Source organism: Thermobia domestica, chromosome 12 (genome assembly GCF_964235325.1).
Source record: "Thermobia domestica chromosome 12, izTheDome1.hap1.1, whole genome shotgun sequence".
Lineage (NCBI taxonomy): Eukaryota > Metazoa > Arthropoda > Insecta > Zygentoma > Lepismatidae > Thermobia > Thermobia domestica.
In genome coordinates, this window is record NC_137465.1 from 149,371,604 (window position 1) to 149,392,483 (window position 20,880).

The following is a 20,880-nucleotide window of genomic DNA, read 5'->3' on the forward strand; positions in this document are numbered from 1 at the left end:
TGGACTTATTTAACAAGAGCGTAAAAATAGTTTCAAGAGGAAATTTTAACTATTAATAAAGTTCATAACTACCAACGTATGCGAGCTAAATAAAGTTTTAAGAAAAGTTCAACTTTCGCCTAATAAGAAAATTAATTGTGTCATCACTTTGATTGATATTTGCATAGCTAGGAGGTATTAGGCGAATCTTGAATAGATGAAACTTGAAGCCCCGAAAAATCCAACAGGTCATGCACGGGATACGGACAAAATCTCGCGGCCGAAACATCGCCGCCCAAAATCTCGCCGGCCAAAACCTCGCGGGACAAAATCTCGCCGGGCCAAAACCTCGCGTGGCCAAAACCTCGCTGCCCAAAACCTCGCGTGGCCAAAACCTCGCCGCTCAAAACCTCGCGGGACAAAATCTCGCCGGGCCAAAACCTCGCGTGGCCAAAACCTCGCCGCCCAAAACCTCGCGGGACAAAATCTCGCCGGGCCAAAACCTCGCCACCCAAAATCTCGCCCGGCCAAAACCTCGCCGCGGATGAAAGTTTTCTTTAAAATTTACCCAATGTGTTTCGTAATATGCAATTCCACATTATAAATAATAATAATAATAATAATAATAATAATAATAATAATAATAATAATAATAATAATAATAATAATAATAATAATAATAATAACAAGAAGAAGAAGAAGAAGAAGGTACAAAACATCGTGTGCGTGGGCTTTCTCGGCTTATTCCCGTTTCCTCCCACTTTCTTTATTCGATCATTTCCTTCATCCTGGTCATCTACGTCTCCTTTAACCTATAGGACATAATCAAGGGACGTCGTAAAAACTCATATATTATTTCATACTTTCATAAATATTATTAGATTTTTGTTAAAATTTTAAGTTTTTGGATGTTCCAAACTTCACGAAACTAACCCCGTTAGTTGTCATTACTTTCCTTATGCAGACTTTCTTTCCCTATAACCAGTTTAAAAACATCCTGTCGCCCTACCTTCACATTGAAATCCTCTAATACAGAAATAGAATTTTCATATGGTATCGCGGGACTTGGTCAAATACCCGTGATACTTCTTCTGAAACAACGTCTTTTATACCGTCATCCTTATCATCTGTTGGAACATTTACATTTTGGTCAGGCGAGATTTTGGGTATGGCGATATTTTGGGGCGCCAGGTTTTAGCCCGGCGAGATTTTGTCCCGCGAGGTTTTGGGCGGCGAGGTTTTGACCAGGTGAGGTTTCGGCCTGGCGAGATTTTGGGCCGCGAGGTTTTGGGAGGCGAGGTTGTCGCCGCGAGGTTCTGGCCGCGAGGTTTTGTACCCAAACCGTCATGCACATTATTTGTTATATTTTTGTTGAATACTCATATTATTATTTATATTATTAACTTAGAACACATAATATTAATACGATGAATTAATGTATCGTTCAGGAAGCGATCCGTCCCGTCCAGGCAACTTTTCTGGATCCTCTAGTGATTATTATACATAGTTAAGAATCTTAAACAAGTATACATAATGTAAATAATAGGTTATGCAAATTAATGACATAAGATTATACGTATAGCTTAAGGCTTGGATCCATTATTATAAAATACTGACTTTAAACTTTTCTTCTATTAACATTAATACAAAATAAAGGGAAATTTAATTAATACTGTTATTAAAGACATATACTGGTGTATAGTCAAGATATTAAATGTAGGAAGTTTGATGGGAAGGAAATGGAGCAATGAAACAGGAAATTTTACGTTCATTTACGGGGAAGGAAACAAAAATTGCCAACTAGGAACAAGATTTTCCGTTCTCAAACGAATAATATCAGCAACTAAATGTGTTGAATTGGTATATATAAAATTACTTTCAAAGGAGGGACAAGAGTAGGGTGATCCGTAGAATATTCTGACTAATAAAAGTAGTCCCACTTTTGAAAAGGTTGAGAAACGCTGACAGAGAAAAAATGTCTGTACTTTTCTATCTCTATTGAACCGTAAGTGGAAGATATGCCACTTCTGGTTTCAACATTGGATTCCCATGGTATCAATGACTATCATAGGTCAGTCAGTTGTTTAAAATGTTGTGATATATTTAAAATGCAATGTGGATTTCTGTGACCATGGCATGGCGTGTCCTCAGATTGTGATTGTGAATCAAGGGGAGAAAACCTATAGAAGCAGAGGTTAGCTGTGAACATATTGAGTAAACAGTCGTGGACAAACGACAAAGAGTGGATGGACCTCCAGCTCGGAGGTTTGGCGTGAAGCTAACAACTTTATCCTGTTAAAAAGAGACACTCGTTGAGAATCATTCACACAAGCCTCAGACCAGGACTGATAACTTAGCACGGTCTCAGCAAGGTAAAATGGACATAAAATTTGGAATGTCAAATATAAGATGTCTTTATAAGGCAGGCGCGTTCAAATTTGTAACAAGTGAGTTAGAGAAATACAGGATGAAAATAGTAAATGTTCAGGAATTTAGATGGTAAGAAAATAGAACAATGAAACAGGAAATTTTACGTTCCTTTACGGGGAAGGAAATAAAAATTGCCAACTAGGAACAAGATTTTTCGTTCTCAAACGAATACTATCAGCAACTAAATGTGTTGAATTTGTCAGTGATAGGCTCTCTTTTCTATTACTCTTCAGGTTCGATGGTGCGATATTATTGTTCTAAACATAAAAGCCCAATAGAAGATAAAGAGTAAAATTTACGAAGAACTAAAAATTGTATTTGATAACTCCCGTGATACCATACGAAAATTCTATTAGAGTTCTATTAGCAGAAGGTAGGACGAGAGCATATTTTCAAACTGATTATAGGGCACGAATCTATATAAGAAAAGTAATGACAATGGCCTTAGATTCGTAAATTTTGCAACATCTAAAATCCTTATCGTGAAGAGTACATAATTCCCACATCTCACCAGATAAAAAAAAAAAAAAAAAAAAACAATCAAATTGATCACACTTTAGTAGATAGAAGAAGAGAATATAACATAATTTATATTCGGTCGTTTAGAGGAGCTGGCTGATACTGATCACTGTAGCAGTGATAATAAGAGAGAGATAATCGTTGAAAATTGGAAATCTTCAGCATTTGAAAACGAAGAAGTTTAATTCAAAGAAATTAGAAGAGTTAGGCGGCGTTAGATTGACGTGTCGAATAGATTCTCGGTTTTAGAAGGGTTGGAATTCACCAGTATTGAGGATACTTGGATTAAAATTAGGGATAACACTAAAATTTCGGCAGAAGAAAAATTAGGGCGCGTGTAAATACGTAGGAAGAAATCATGGTTCGACAGAGAAGATAATGTGGAACGAGATACACAAACACATTCTCCTCATCTGGAACAAGAAAAAATTATGACAAAAGTGGAAAAAAAAATCAATCATTGTACCAATTCACAAGAAAGGTGACAAAAAACTGATCGACGCATCTATCTTTTGTCAGCACCCTCTAAAATCTTGTAAAACATACTGTTAGTAAGATTGATCCCATATGCAGATGAAATTATTGGAGATTATAAGTGCAGATTTAGGAAAAATCGATAAAGTATTACTAGATATTTATCATTCGTGAAATATTCGAAAAGAAATGGGTCTATATTTCTCCAGTACATTAATTATTTATTGATTTCATAAATGCCCACGATTCTATTAGGAGGAAAACATTGTGGAACATTCTTACCGAATTTGAAATATCGAGAAAGCTAATTAAATTAATTAAGACGTGTTTAAATAAATCCCAAAATAAAATTCAAGTAGAAAAATACTTGTCCACAAGAATGGCTTGAAATGAGACGGAGTGTCTCCATTATTATTCAATTTTGTTGTAGAATGCGCTATAAAGAAAATCAAAGATAGGAACCAAGCCCTAGGGCTGAGTAGCACTCACCAAATTCTAGCTTATGCTGATGATGTAAACCTGATAGGGGATTGTATGATATGAGGACAATAGAAAGAAATGCAGAAGTTTTATTAAACGCCTGTAGGGACATGGGTTTAGAAGTAAATGCAGAGGAAACTAAATAAATGGAAATCCGTCGTGATCGTAATACTGCAAATCAAATAATACTTTTGATCAAGTGGATACTTTCAAATATCTAGGATCAGTATTAACCAAAACCATATCGACAAAGAAATTAAATGCTGATTGAAAGCAGGAAATTCGTGTTATTATTCAGCATAAAATCTTTTGTCTTTATGAATCCTGTCAAAGAATTGTACTTAAAATACATGAAACGATAATTATGGCTATTGTACTGTATGGTTGCGAAACATGTTCGCTTACTTTAAGGGAAGAACGAAGATTGAATGTATTTGAAAATAAAATCCTAAGGCGAATACTAGTACCCAAGACGGATGGGAATGGAAAATGGCGGAAACTTGATAAAAGAAACGGCATATTTTATACGGTTTACCCAACACTGTTAGGGTCATTAACTCCTGGAGGTTCAGGTGGGCAGGTCATGTAGCTAGAATGGAAGAAAGCAGAAACGCTTTCTAAATTTTAACGGAAACCCAACTGGAAAAAGACTATTAGGAAGATCTAGGCGCAAATGAAGGGACAATATTAAGGCAAATCTTGCAGAAATAGGGATACAAAGTAGAAACTGGATCCAGTTGGCTAAGGACAGAAGTCAATGGAGAGCTCTTGCGAATGCGACATTGAACCTCCGGATCCACAAGCTATAGAGTTAGTTATAGATGTTTTGAAAATTTTATTTCAGTATTATTACCGAAAACTGACCGAATTAAAGAAGCGTTTAATTAATTAGAGTAAATTACATGTTAGAATTATTTAGGCCTATTACAAGGTTTTTTTTTTTTTTTAATTGACAAATCATCTGAAAACAGTTCAAGTAAAATTTAAAATTTACTTGCATGTGCCTGATTTCAGATTTTTATATTAATGAACACGGAATAATTATGGTCAGAGACTTGCTGATGAAAACATTTGCGGAAATAATAACAACCAAAAATACTCAAGGTTTTAATAATTTACTGAATATCCACATACAGTACCAATGTACTACCTACATGATGAATACTAAAATTTCAAAAAATTGTAAAATTTTGGACATGTTGTTTTCGTAAAGAGAACTTAGTACAAATATCAGCCCCAAAATTGGTAGTTATTATCACGCCACAAAATTCCAACTTAAGTTTTTGTTTTCTCATTCGTAGCTCTTTACCAGGCACACTTTGTGGAAAGATAAGAAATCATAGAAAGATAACTGAAATTCATGTCTCGAATCTGTACGTAATATATTGAGGAATCCAAACTACAATAAGAGAAACACCAACTCCTTTTCATTTAATTCCTGGAGAAACAAACTTTAGAAACACAGAATGAAGAAACTTAAAAAATTTAACTAAGACATAACATGTTGATAACTACGCAATGTTTTAGTAAACCATCGTAAATGTCTAAAATTCCGTTTAAATGTAGATTATGTATTTGTACTATTTATAAAGGGTGTTTCAAAACAATACCGACATTTGGGAGGTGATTCCTAACATCAAGATAAGACGAAAAGTATGGACCAACCTAGGTGCATAAATGCTTTCTTTCGGAGTTTTAGGGTGCCGAAAACATGAAAAAATGAACTTTAAAGGTCCATGCTTTAAAACTATGGGACCTACCGTAGTTGGGTCATGACTTCACTTAGGAACTAATACGTGTGCTATCCAACCATCCAAGTTTCGCAATCCTGTGGTATTTCCGCAACAATTTTTAAAGAGGTAGTTGGTGAGTACTTCAAACCACATGCCTGTAGGCAAACTTCCTCTATAAAATCGTTGTGAAAGTACCTCAGGATTTTGAAACATGGATTTTTGGATAGGGCACATATTAGTTTCTAAGTGAACTCTTGACCCGACTACGGTAGGTCCCATAGTTTTGGAGCTATGAACCTTTAAAGTTCTTTTTTTTTTTCATGTTTTAGGCAGCCTATTAAACCGAAAGGAAGCATTTGTGCACCCAGGTTCGTCTATACTTTTTGTCTTATCTTGGTGTCACGAATCACCTCCTAAAAGTTGTCGGTGTTATTTTGAAACACCCTGTAGACTCTGTTCAAAGCAGTTTCTCCTTTTTTATCGTTTGAAAAATTCACTTATATAATTATTACAAATTGCCCATTTAAAAAATAAAATATTAACTTTTTTAACACTAGAAAACAATTCACACTTACCTTATATTACTTAACGTTAAATCCCTTTTCCATAAGGCCAACTTCCCTTCTGTTAGGCTCTAGAAAAATTAAATAAAACAATGGTTATTATTGGTTTTATCAATAGAATCAATGTCAATGAAAGGTAAGTATAAAAATGAAAGTCAGAAAATAATAACTGATTTTATGTTTTTCTTCAATTTTCATTTTAAAAATGATTTAAATTACTTTCTTCTCATGTATTATTTATTTCACTTTTATGTTATGCATTGACATTTCAATCGTTTCTATAGAGATTGCTTCAAATAAATTACAAGCTCATGCTCAGTTGAAAGCTAACAATTACATTTAACGTTCAGATGTCACCGTTCTCTTCCCATTGTTATCATCGGTTATTATCAATTAAAGCAAATTTTTCCGAAAGTTTTCTCGCATCTACCAAAAACGATAGTTATACACGACCCAATTGTTTTGGTTGGTTGTAAACTTTATCTTGAAAGTGAACCTAACGATTTCTATTAAATGAAATGTGTTTGTCGTTTTCGAATACGAGAAAGTGATTTAATTATGTGTTGACTTGGGAAAACTCATTTTAGGAAGGGACTAATGACTTTAATTCTATTCTCTAATGTAAGAAAGCAATTTGGCTAGATTCCCACCCGCACCTTATCGAGCTAGTCTTCCCAGATATTGGTACAGAAGGCGATTATTTATACAGACTGGAATAATTATAGTTTATGGCAAGCATGCCCCGATTATAAGTGATTTGAATATGTCAAGAGTCATGTAAATAATCACAGAGTACAATAGGAATAATGAATCGCAAACGTCTAATCAATAGACACATGAGATATTAATCAGTAAAAGCCCAGAATAGGCTATACATATCCTTGAGATAATATATTCATTTTTTAAACAGATAAAATAAAAAAAACAGAAGTAAAATAAACCTAACTTAACTGTAAATGTAAAATTAAAAGAAAATATTCCACAAATCAGTCTATTGTCTACACTATATGGACCTGTTGTAATCTGTCTTAGGAATCATTAGCATATACAAACCAACTTAGTTCAATAGAACAAAACCACAATCTTATTTGCTAAGTAAATATACTTACAAAATAAAATTTACCATTCCATTCTATTGTTCTTTTTCTTCTTCTCCTTTTTTATAATAATAATAATAATAATAATAATAATAATAATAATAATAATAATAATAATAATAATAAGAAGAAGAAGAAGAAGAAGAAGAAGAATAGTAAATATATATACGAGGTGCATGTTAAAATAAATTGCCGATATTTTTTTTTACCTGAAGTTGGTAACATTGAAGTTGAACATGCGCAGCGTCATACCCTAGTATTCTGTGCTTGCAACAGAGATAGAATCATCCGAATGGAGTTGCGTACATCGAGTAGCAGTGAAATCGCTGCTGTAATACAAAATCCCGCCAAATGTAAAGTGAGATCTGTCATACGTCATAAGTGGTACTTGTTTTAATAAATTTTAAACTCTGAAGCACTAAATTATTTTAATATAGCAATTTACAAGTCTGGAAGGTAAGGTAGACCAAACACAAAATGGACCTAACTTTCAACCTCAACGGAGGAAGGTTCCACTCTATCATCTAACGATTTATCTAATACCTATGCATGAGTAGCTGAATAGAAAGCGTAACCTGCTAAGGGCCTCTTTTTTTGGGGGGGGTATTTAAAAAAGAGCAACAGAAAATATGAGGCGTTGCGGGCAGTAAGCATGAATTCAACAAATGGTAATGCAAACTGCACACTCGGAAATCGCGTTTGAGGTGTTCGAGTGGCGAAGGATCCAAAGTTTGGAGGATCCAATATTACAAGACACTGCGTCCATGTATTATTAAACTGATGTTATTGTACACTTGAAAAGACAATAAATATTTTTAAAAAATTAAATAAAGTGCAAGATCAAATCTTAATGCTACATCAATTTCTTCGCTAAACAAGCATATTTTAGTTAAGAAAGTGTACAAATGAATGCCGAGTTTAAAAAGTTTCTTCTTTTTTCTTTTCTTTTCTTTCTTTTCCTTTTTTTTTTTTTTTTTGAGGGAAGCGAAATGGGCCCAGATCCAGTGGACCTCCCCGTGAGTGTGCCCCTGCCGAATAGTACCTAATACCAAATTGCTCCGTGGGAGGTGGTTTTAGTGCCTATATATATATAGTATGTGAAGTCATCCCTCTTTCCCTTAGAAAATACAGTTTTAAAATAAAATTCGAAAATAGTGGTTGGTTATTTTGACTGTTCAGAGTGCACTTTTAAGAAATAAGAAGAAGTGCGAGCAGGAAACAAAAGAAGAATGGAAATGGCGAAAGAAGCATTTAGGAGGAACAAAAAGATTCATACAATCCTTCATTTGGAGTATTATACTGTATAAAGAAAAAAATATTGACATTACGCAACAGTGATGAAAAAGTTTAGAAGCGTTACAAATGTGGTTGTGGAGAAGAATCGAGAGAATTAATTGAGTGGAACGGAAAATGAATAAGATGGTATTTAAAGAAAATAAGAGGGAGAAAAGTTAAAAAATAGGTGTGATTGAAAAGATTGCAACATTGGCTCAGGAGGAACTGTATCATGAAGGGTGAGTCAGAGGGTATGGTGGCAGTAAACAACAGAGAGGGGGCTAAGGAGGCTACAGTTGATGGACAATATTAAAACTGAAAAATCGTACGTGAAGACGAAGAGGTTAGAGAAGCTGAAGAATGTGGTACATGGAAACTTGTAAGATGCGGCAAATGATCTGTGGATAATGGCAGAATGTCTATGATGGTGATGGTGATGCGCCTTTGTAGAGTTTGAAAAAAAAAGTGTTTGGACGAGTCCCATTTCATTTCAGTTTTATGAATTGCAAAAATCTAGGTAGAACACTAATACACACGCATGCGGAAATGTATGTTATACACATATGTGTATATTAAGCTTCGGCTTCATTTTACACATTACTGAACTGAATACTACAAATAAATATTAATTATTCCCAGCTAATAAATGCTTTACAAGCATTGTTCAGCAAATTTTGGTCAAACAGAAAGTGCTTTAACAGCAGAAATAAATAAACAAGCACAGTACATATTTGATATGTTTGCATTCCTATATTGATCTCAATTTAACAACTCATTTGCTAAAATCATTTAATTTACATGTGATTACCTAATTATTTTACTTATAGAACTATGACTGACCAATTTACATAATCTTTATACACTAGGTGCATAATTTCTTTCTTTCTTTGCTTGTTCATATAAAGCGTTTGAAGTAATTCTTGCTGAAAAATACTTTTGATTCAATAAGCAGACCACTCTTTTAGTCTTTTTTTTTTTTTTTTTTGTAACGCTTATTGCAAACTATCGATTGAGATCAGTAATCTATATTTACCACGTACAAGAATGTTATACTGACTCACTGATTCACTCATCAGATCTGAGATACTACTAGGCCTAGAACCTTCAAACTGTGTGAAAATGTTTCTCTTGTACCTTAGACTGTAGACAAGACGATATTTTGCGAAGTATGTATTCTAAAGGAGGATCGAGAAACGCCTGAATATTTTTTTGTCGTTCGCCAGATCTTCGAAATTATTAGACGTAGAGCTTTGAAATTTTCTATAAATATTCTCCTTGCACCCTAGGTTTCAAATAAGACGTGGTTTTGAGACTTGCATACCATAAGAGGGTATGAGGGCTTAAATAGTCTTTTGGTATTCGTCAGATCTCCGAAACTATTTTACGTAGGAACGTTGCAATTTTGTTTAAGTTATCTGCAACGACTCTTGGTTGCAAATAAGGCAAAGTTTCGGGGAGATGCATATTCTTAGGGAGATGAGGATAAAATAGGTTTTTGGTGAGTTTGTATTACACATTTACATTAAATATCGAAGATGAAGAGAAATTGAATGCACGGAGAGAAAGAAGAGATAAATATATTATCCATGTGGTAACACATGGGAGAAGACACTAGTATAAATTAAGACTTACCAACAAATTCTCTCCATCAATATCCCGTTTCTTGAAGGCCTCACAACAGTCGCTAAATCCATTCTGAAAAAGAAAATAATAACTATTATATTATCTACGTAATTATCAGTTACAATATTTTGCTTTTAAACAAATATAATATCAAGCACAGGTACGCCAAAAGAATTTTATCCAATGGAGTAAGATCAGTTTTAGGGGAGTCATAGACCGACACAAAAGCGCAGTCGCAGATATAGATATAGATACTTTGATGCTCGCGTGCATATAATGTATCATATATAACAACAGTAACTACAGTAAATAAATTATAGTGTTTATCATTAAGTACTATAGTGTATGAATACAAATTAGTATGTGTTGACATGTACTCCAATAACTGAACACCCTTCGAAAATTCAACAAAATAACTGTCCCTTCCTCCCTTTGGAGGCGGCCATGATTAAGCGGTAGCTGTACTTTGCAGTTTGGTATAATACATAAAGAATTGTAAAAAGGTAAAATAGTGATTTGTAAAACGTTTTACTTCTTTATTACTTTAGAGCGTAACAGGAGAGAAGGAAATACGGTGATAGTACAAATAAAAAAAGTTGAATTCAGGTTTTCAACAGACACGTTTCATAGCCCGTATATACCGAAAAAGTAATATATATATATATATATATATATATATATATATATATATTGATTGATTGATTTTGAGTTTTACGTCCCGTTCAGCAGCGAGGCTATATGAGACGTGGAGCTACTGATTAACGTGGAATCCGAACCACATGAGCTCCCGCCGGGAATCGAACCCAGGTCTCCCGCGCCGAAGGCGCGTATATATATATATATATATATATATATATATATATATATGTGTGTGTGTGTGTGTGTGTGTGTATGTGTATGTATGTATGTATTTTCGAAATTGTATGTATTCATTAACACCTTTATAATATACAGGGTGTCTGATAAGTCACTTCTATTTTTAAAGCATTGTAATTTCTTTATGAAAGAGTTTTTACAGAATAAGTGTAGGGTTAATTCATTTGGTGGTTCCGTTCCGAGCCACTACTCAGACAATGAATCACTAATGTATTCACCTGTATTGTTTATAATATGTTCTCAAATGTTCAGGAAGTTGATGGAACACCTGTACTTTGTTGTTGTTTTCTTAAAGTGCCTTCAATGCACAGAAGTCATCAATGAAATTTTGCAATTGCCATGGAGAATGTGCTACAGAATGAATTCGACAGAGACCGGACGAGATGGTAATACGCCCGACGAGAAAGAATCTTCATTGAAGTTGTTGAGTTGATTTTGAGCTTACCGTCCCTTTCAGCAGCGAGGCTATATGAGACGGGGCCTACTGACTAATGTGGAATCCGAACCACATGAGCTCCCGCCGGGAATCGAACCGTGGTCTCCCACGCCAAAGGCGCGTATGCTAACTGCTTAGCCACGAAGGAGCTCTTGAAGTTGTTGAATGACTGTAGTTGTCATGGTTTGCCATATGTGATCTAGCGTTGTCCACGTGGATGCCTTTTTTCTTGAAGTGCTACATAAACGCGTAGATTACAGTATACAGTAGGTAGTAATGGTACGATTATGGGTTAGAAGTCGACCGTAGATAATTCCTTCAGTGTTTCACCAGACACACAGCCTTGGGTACAAATCCTGTTTGGGATGCGATGTTGGCTTTCTGTTTGAGCTGATTCTTTTCTTCCTCTGCTTAAAGCTCATGTCCAGGCACCGTTTCTGATCTCCGGTAACTATACGTCAGAGAAAGGCCTGACGCTAGCGACAGAATTCACGATGGCGGATAAGCAAACAACCACAGATGGTAACACTTGTCTGCACTGTGTTCTTGTCTACCTGTTACACCGACCTTGGTTATGATCCTCGTTCAACAGCTGAACTTCGTTGGTGCACACGGCCGTGAATGAGGCATCCATGAAGCCAGTTTTTAAGTATTTTCTATACGTTGAAGGTATCGCACAGGAATGGTTAATCAACTGCCCAACTTCTTTGTCAATTTCCGGGCGTTTTGACGTGGATCACGATGGATCAAGTCGTTCAAATGGTTCTCATCAAAGTGAGATGGGCGACCAGAACGTGGGGCATCGCTCAGGTAAAAAAATTTTCTCGGAACCATTTCCGGATGCTCCTTTCATTAACAGCGTCCTCTCCATGCAGACACTGCACAGATTAATCCGGATGCCTTTGCGACACTAGAACATTTGTTGAGCATGTACAGAACACGTCGGAGATGACTCCTCTTATAAAGATGACGCTCCATACTTCAGACACAGAAAACAAAAATTGATTAACCCCAGCAAAACCACAAAAATGCTAGAGCCTGTCTATTTCACATGTGCCCTCGGAAAATATGTGAAACATACTTCGGCCCTATCCCCGTCGCCTTCTCGCGGACGAAATCTTCCCTTTGGTTTGGGGGAAGAAGTGAATGACCTCGACTGTGTTGTCAATTTGTAATTCAGTCGTTTGGTCTTGGCGAGTGAATATTGTAAGCTGCTTAGAATGGCTAAAAAGACAGTGCACAGCGAAGCTCGGGAAATAATTCGGAATGGCAACCCTGTCCGCATCCAACTATTGAAGGATCTCCTTCTGGAAGTCTGCACGGGCCGGCATTTTTCGCTCCTGACAATTTTCTCAAAAACTGTTCAGTTGAATCAATTGACATTTCATAAATATTCTTTAACAGTACTACATATGCCATAAATAAGATGTGTGTGCGAGAGACAGAGTGGAGTTCAAGTTTCCGAACGGTTTAGCCCCACCTAAGATGTCCAAGCGACGCCACTAACATACATACTATAAGTATACTGTAGTAGGTTTTATTTATTATTGACTTAAGTCAGATGTTTCGAAACAAAAGAAAAGCCAGTTTTATCAGTTTGACTGAGTGATACGAACATTCCAAGAATTTTCCCAAAGAAAGGAAAGATTGTAACCGAGGTTCCAAGAATTTCTTCTTTATTTTTCTTAAAGAACAGGAGGGATGGAGAAAAAAATGGAAGACATAAAAAAATCTTATCTTGTTGAGAGAAGAACTGTTGCCGTTTGTCTCTGTACAGAAGAAACTTTCAAACAGGGAACTGACTGTGTTTGAACGCGAGCGATGAGAAGAACTGAGGATAAACGCATTTCCTTTTTTCTTCCCTCTTTATACAACACTACATGGGATATAACACGGCACAATCTGTTTCTTGTAACTTCAATAGCCCATGTCAGTCACAGAATATACTGATAACAGCTTAATGAGCAACGGTAGACGGTATACTCAATGGGCACAAGACTCATATTCTTAATAAAATAAAGAAAAATGTAGATATAAGGAAATACAACTCAGATTAAGAAAATATGTACAAATTGATTTTGTAGTGATAAAGTTGTATTAGAAACCTAACCTGCATTTTTGGCCGTGTACCGCACCGGCAGGTCATCTCAGTTTTGCCTAAGGGCTCTGTAACCTACAGGGCGAGAACAATAAAACATCCACATGCGCCTGTGCTCAATTACAACAAAACCTCCTAAACTTGAGTAACTTATATTTAAGCCCTTTATCAGCAGCAAAGCTACATGAGACAAGACTTACAGATGAGCTCCCTCGTTGATAAGCAGTTAGCATATGCGCCTTTGGCGTGGGAGACACGAGTTCGATTCCTGTGAGAGCTCATGTGATTCGGAGCCCACGTTAAGATGTAGGTCCACGTTTCATATAGCCTTTCTGCTGAAAGGGACGCAAAAGTCAAATCAAGATCTACAGATAACTAAACAACTGAATCGAAAGCAGGACATCGTGTACCAAAGACATGTGCTCTACCCAGTTGACTAGAGGGGAAAAGCACTAAAATTATTAATCTGGTTTCAGAAATGGTCTGAGATCTAGAGCTTCTATCGATTGGGACTTTTTGCAGTCCCAAATCGCCCTGAAAGAATTTCGGTAGAAGTCATCGAGGGTTTATACGCCCAATTACGATGTAATTTTGTCCACCGTAAAATACGATCAATCGCAATGAATGTTATTTTATCCTGTGTAAATTTGCAGCTCAAGAAGAAGTTACAGCCTTTATGGCTCCCTTCAATATACATGTGCCTAAAACATGGGCGGCGATTAGGGGGGGGCAAAGGGGGGCAGTTGCCCCCGCACTTTTTTTAAGTAACCAATTAATGTATATAGTTTCATTTGGAAATGTAACGATTTTGTATGTGTTACTGATTAATAGGAAAAAATGCTGCCATATAATATTTGCTGTTGCGTGAATACGTATTGGTTGTCTTCCCGTGGAGTAAAGAAAGCTACAGTAATTGCGTTTTAATCGCCACAGAAAATAACCCCAAAAAATAACCTATTGGAGCACAATTTCAGCATACTTTCATTTCTTCTTACAAGGGCTCGATATGTTACTGAGCCGCTTTGAAGCTAATCGAAAGAACATTATGCAAAAAAGTAGGGACTATTTCACAAGTTATTCTTTAATTCCACAAAAATTGACAGTTCCTAAAATGTCTTTTCTTCTTTCTAAAGTAAGGAATATCGATTAAAAAGAGCGTGATAAGAAACAACTTCTACCTTTTCCATTGTTTTGTAGTGTAATATACGAGTGAAGTGTTGTGTTTAAGGATGTACGAGTGTATATACAATAAAATTTAGTAAATTGAACATAATTCTAGGTTTTAAGTTTATTTTGTATAACTGAAGTGTGGATTGTAAGTATTGTTGTGTTTTGATGTGTTCCAAGAAAGTGAAATCTGCACCTAATGGCAACGAACATATTTCAAGAAGTTGCAAAAGCAAATATTTCTTTAAATGTCGTAGCATATGCTTGTAGTATTTACTGTCTTTCATTTTCTAAGAGTAATAACATACATTTAATATCATGTTTGGAATTAAATATTAAGTTTTTCATTAATCCTCAGTTTCAATATAACTTTTGCAAAACAAGCATCATTATTCATTACTATGATTAATATTATCCTTTCTATTTATTTGTTTTGCAAATTTATTAAATAATCTGTTCACACAATTTTCCAGACAGAATTTTAAGATGTTCATGAGCAAGGAATCAAATCTCTTCTTACACTTTCGTTGTTTAAGAGTACAAAGGGCTAGTATCTACTTGCGTTGTTCTTTTCAATTTACTTAATAAACTATTATATACGATATACGGTATTTTAACTGAAAATATAGTATCCTATTAGTTATACAACCTTTCGTCAAAGAAAATGTTAGAAACAACCAGGAAAACTAACATTTATATACAAATATTCAGATCATGTCTTGCCCCCTCACTTTTAACGTCCAACCGCCGCCACTGGTCTAAAATGCCTGACATTGATTGAAAGTCTGAATTTCTGGTTCAGAGTACATTGTCATCTACCACCATTCATCAAGTCGTTCTATTCCTAATAGACGTGAGATATCGTTAGACTTGAAAATAAGTGTTGAATGCATACAATATTAGTTTCAAAACTTACAAGGGAAAAAATATCTTTTGCAGGGCGGAAAAGAAGATAAAGTTGGACCGTGGGAAAGTAATAGTAGTATTGACTGGGTTCGTTTGTCCTAAGACGATGATCTTCCATATTGCTTAATATGGAACTACAAATTAAGGATGGTATCGTAGTTTTAGAAAATAAAAAAGAGAAGTACGACTTCTAATTTTTAGAGACAGTGAAATGGCTTGTGTGATACTCTGCTAACTGCAAATTAAGCATAGTAATCAAATATTATTTTACTACACTAGGATGACATCTGTTTTGAGACCATCACGACATAAACATGAAAAATACGTTATAAGAAATTATGGAATTCAAACTGCGCTTCAATTGAAGACCCGCTGTAGAAAACAATGTAAGTGCCACCTTGAAATTGTTTCACATGTATTATTTTTTTAAAATATGTTAATGCCTTAGTTAGGTTTCCATGCTTCGTTATATACTCGGTTGTACTTCTAAGCAATAGTATTTTCTATTTTGTGACGCTTGGACACAATTTACTATCTTTGGTCTCTACTGTTCTATTGTTTTTGGCACTTTCATTGTTTTCTACAGCGTCTTCAATTATCATTACGAAATTGTATCATTTTACAATGTTATTTCTCCATCAGATATATTAAACTATTTTTTTTAAAGTTATATAGACCAAGATGGAACATTGATAAGTATTAATAATCAATATTGATGACAATTGGTGTTCTATAATTCTACTCTAACAGGTTGAGGATAAGCCAAGGAAGTATGAAGTAAAGAGATGTTTCCATGTGACATTGAAGTTTAGTTTGTTCCTGTATATCCAGATGGTTAATGAGCATGTTCTTGAAACCCCTAAACATGGGTTCGGTTCCCGATGTTGATCCAGCATCGTGAAAAAATTGGGGAAATACTTGACTGTTGGTGAATACCTCTCTATAAAGAGAAATAATGACGTTGAAAAGCGCATTAGGTTCAACGTATTATCTGGACTCCTTTTCATTGGCTGTAATTCCAGGAAATACTACGGTATTATTATTATTATTATTATTATTATTATTATTATTATTATTATTATTATTATTATTATTATTATTATTATTATTTTCAATGCTATTTGATACTTTAAACAATATTACCATTGATTGAATTATAGCAGTGACTTGAGAAAAGTTATTCAAAAATTTCAGGAGCTTTTTGTAGGGTAATTTTCTCCAAAATTGGGCTAATCCTCTCGTAAATACTCTGCCACTATCAGTAATTTGTTTAACGCACATTCGAGAAGCTTCCATTGCAGCGATTGTCACCTACTCTTCGTCTTGGAGTAGTATATAGTCTATGTCTTTTTTCTCTTCTTTCCTCGTTTATGCTCCACCAAACATTTAATCCTTCCCTTGCAATATTCAAACCGGAAGTGATAGAAATCAATCATTTTCGGTGTTAATGTTGGTCATTATAGAGCAAAAGCGGTAATGAACAGATAGCAAGAAGCTGTTTCCTGTAATCGATTAAGCATCCCAAGAATATATTTTATCTCCTTGCTTAACTTTGTGCAAAAACCTGAAGTAATAGAAACCACTACAACCTCCGGTTTCAATATTGATCTACGTAAAACAAAAACGATAAGAGATATGAAAAGCGATTTTTTAAAAATAGATTTAGCGTTCTAAGAATAGATACAACCTTCTCTCTTACTGCTCTATTCAAACCGGAAGTGGAAGAAATCGATCATTTTAGATTTTAAACGTTGATCGCTATAGAGTGAAAACGGTAATAGATAGCGAGAAGATGTTTTCTGCAATTAATTAAGCGTCTCCAAGAATATCTTCAATCCCCACTGTAATCTCTTTATTTAAACCGGAAGTGGTATAAATTTATTACATTTTCCTGTTTCAATATTAATTGAGAAAATATCAAAAACCAAACTCCTTCACGTTGTGTACACGTGATACTCTATGCTACTTGTCGGATTCTTTAGCAGGAAACTCACTACCGTTGGTGCATTATGTACAGAAGTTATCCGAAAGTTTCAAGAACTCTTTTTATGGTAATTTTCTCCAGAATTAGCTTTAGCACTTCACAACTACTTTGCCACTAATAGCAAGTTATTTAACGCACATTGAGAAGCTTCTATCGCCACGATTCTCATTTAAACTCAAGTATATATATATCAAAATTTCATACATAAACTTGGGTGTTTTCTCCTCTTTCCTTAATTGCCTCCCATCATACATCCTATCTTTCCCTTGGAATACGATTTATTATCAAAATACGAGGGTACTTTAAAAAAATTCCAGCCTGACACTGAACTATCATGCTATTGGTAATAAGGCTTTCATGGCATATAGTGCCATCTATGGGAAAAATAATGTATCAGTTTCAAGTGTCTATGCCTTATAACGTAAACATTTATCTTCTGAAAAATTACAGAAATACTGTACTTCTAGCAATTACTGTACATCATATTACTTCGTTGCAAATATCCTAATTTTCCTCTCATCTAATAAATATTAAGTTTTTGTCTGTCAATTTATGTTGAAGTAATGTAAATCCTGCAGTGGATATAAAGAACAGGAGATTTCTCGAGAATTGACTTATTTCAGTATAACAAAACTTGACTATTATAACAAATTAATTTTGGAGATACCACAAAATTTCGTTATACTTCTAATTTACTATATTTTCTAAGACTTTCGAAGTGTCAATATATATATATATTTTTCATATTAACCCGCTACTGCACAATATCGCATAAATGACACAATATGGGGGCACGGTGGCTCAGTGGTAGAGCGTTCACTTCTGGTCCGTGAGGTCCCAGGTTCGATCCCAGCTCGCGCCAAGTGGGCTTTCTGGTGAACAAACACCGTGTTCATGGGTTTTCTCGGGGTTCTCCCGTTTCCTCTCACTTTATTCATTCCACCATTTCATTCATTTCTGATCATCATCGTCCTCTTTAACCTAGCTGGCATAAATGTGGGACGTAAAACTTGAAGATTTAATTTCATTTAGATATATTTCATATCCACTCTAATCTCTGCTGAAGCCGGAAGTAGTATAAATATACTAGCAGTTTCGGGATTTATAATAATCGAGAAAATATCACAACATAAAACACAAATTCCCTCACGTTGTGTACAAGTTACAATGCTACTCGCTGGAAATTAGATACTAAATATCTTTAATAAATCAATTTTTATGCAGAGTAACCGACGAATACTTTCGCACGTAAAAGGTTTTATTTCTTATGTAGAAATAATTTCAAAGTTCACAACACCGACATTTTTCTTACCTTTTGTTTTTAAAATGAGGTGTCTGCAAAGAAGTTCACCTAGTTTATATTTAGATGTGCCATATTGAAGTGTTTCTTTGTTATATATGTCTGTATGTGTGTGTCTTCTTGCCTTAATGCATATAAATGCCGTGTTTTGAGCATGGGCGGGTTTAGGAGTTGTCTGCTTTGGGAGCAAATCTTTCGGGTGTTTGGAATACCTTACAGTCGAGTGGGGGACCGGAAATTGTCCTGCAGAATTTATTAATATCCTCCTTCGGTTTTTGAGCATTTTCGTGTATAATTCTCTATAATATACGATAAGGGACATAGTTTTTTTTTTTCAGAAAGTTGGAGGGGATCAAAGTCTCTCGATGTCCTCCCCGCGTTACTACAGAGAAGCTCTCCAATGGTTTTCAGTCATTATGTAAATAGAAATGTAATCTTTTAGGACACATACCCTCACTGCATTTCAACATTTAGGTAGCCGGTATGTCAAGTCAAAATTGTAACAAAACATACCGCCTCTGTTTTGTTTTTTACACTTCGAACACTGATTATATTGCAACATTTATGCCACATTATGCAGCGGAGGGTTAACATGAATTAAAAAAGGATAATTGCGTTTTGAAACAATGTAGTGTTTTATTTCGGAGAGGAATGAAAAGCATGTTGAGAAAATAAAACTCTTGGGAAGTGAATTGGTGTTGATGTTTTCTCTTTCCGTTGAAACACGTATTGGCTTTTGTGTGCGAAAAGCGTCAAGAGAAAATATTTTGCTTGCTAAGCTCAGTAAATCCTCAGCTTCAAATAATAATTATATACTTTTCTTCTGTTGGCTGGAATTCTTGGAACATTAACCACAAGAAAGAAGACCTTAAAAAATGAAAAGAAAAGAAAGAACATCGAGAATGCTTACGTTTGGTCTATCATTTGATGTTGTTGCTCAACGAGCCTTATTGAGAACAATGCTTGCTAGCGTGATGTAAGAGCCTTTGCATAGCAATGAGGTGATGAAGAACAAAATTTCATCTGACCCCGAAGCCATCGAAACCATTCAACAGGAGAAAGTCCTTCAGCAAGGTTAAGGCAGGGAAGGTAGCAATCAGATGCAGAAGATGTGAATAATTAATTAGATATTATAGAAACAGAAGGTGTCTACAAAGCGACTACGAAACAATAAATCACCACTATTATTATTTTGTGTATCCATGCTGCGGCATTTTTTCTCCTCTTAGAGTTCGAGGACTTCGAAAGCAAAGATCACTAGTTCCAACGATGTTAATAATAACGTATTACACAGATCTACTGATTGTAAAATTTTCTTTAAAGAACGTACCAAAATGAATTCTGTAACATAGAAATACGTATATATAGATATACAGTTTTATTCAAAGAAATTGGCTGCCTACATATGGCGCGTTCAGTAATCAAGGGAATCAAGTTTACCTTTTAGTTATTTAGGACGTACTTCATCTTATAAAATATCCATCTGATGCTGCTTTGCTTATTCACTCCAAATATTGTAAATAACTCTTAAAATGTTGAAAATGTACTTACCTACTTAATTTTCTATGTACTTAAACGTCCCGTACAACTTTTATGTCTATTTTTCTCACAGCTTTGGTGATTGGACTTTAATTCTCTTTCTGCTCTGAACGACCTGTATCTTCAAAAAGTCCTATACTTACACTCATCCAAAAAGCTGAAAGGTACGGTCTCACCTCTACTGAGAGGTGTCTCTGGTTTAATCCTAGGCCATGAGAGTTTGCAGTCAACAACATCATGTCTCTGGAGTTTCTCCAGTTCTCCACTTTCTCTTTCCATTAATTGTTTCATAATCATTCACTTTCATTAATCATCCGTCTCCAGAGCATAATTGCATGATCTAAAACTCAAAATTAACCGTAAAATGCATATCTAATTCTATGAAATGAGTATAAATATGC

At 35.1% G+C, this 20,880-nt stretch overlaps 1 protein-coding gene across 1 annotated transcript in view; it reads right to left on the bottom strand.

Moving 5' to 3' along the window:
• The window catches only part of LOC145666730 (uncharacterized), a 334,294-nt gene that overhangs the window by 251,772 nt on the left and 61,642 nt on the right, over positions 1–20,880 (bottom strand). Inside the window, exons 2-3 of the mRNA XM_081734260.1 lie at positions 10,183–10,245; positions 6,191–6,249 (exon numbers count right to left, since the gene is read on the bottom strand). Coding sequence (XP_081590386.1) covers positions 6,191–6,249; positions 10,183–10,245 — 122 coding nt within the window. The remainder of the gene's footprint in view (positions 1–6,190; positions 6,250–10,182; positions 10,246–20,880) is intronic.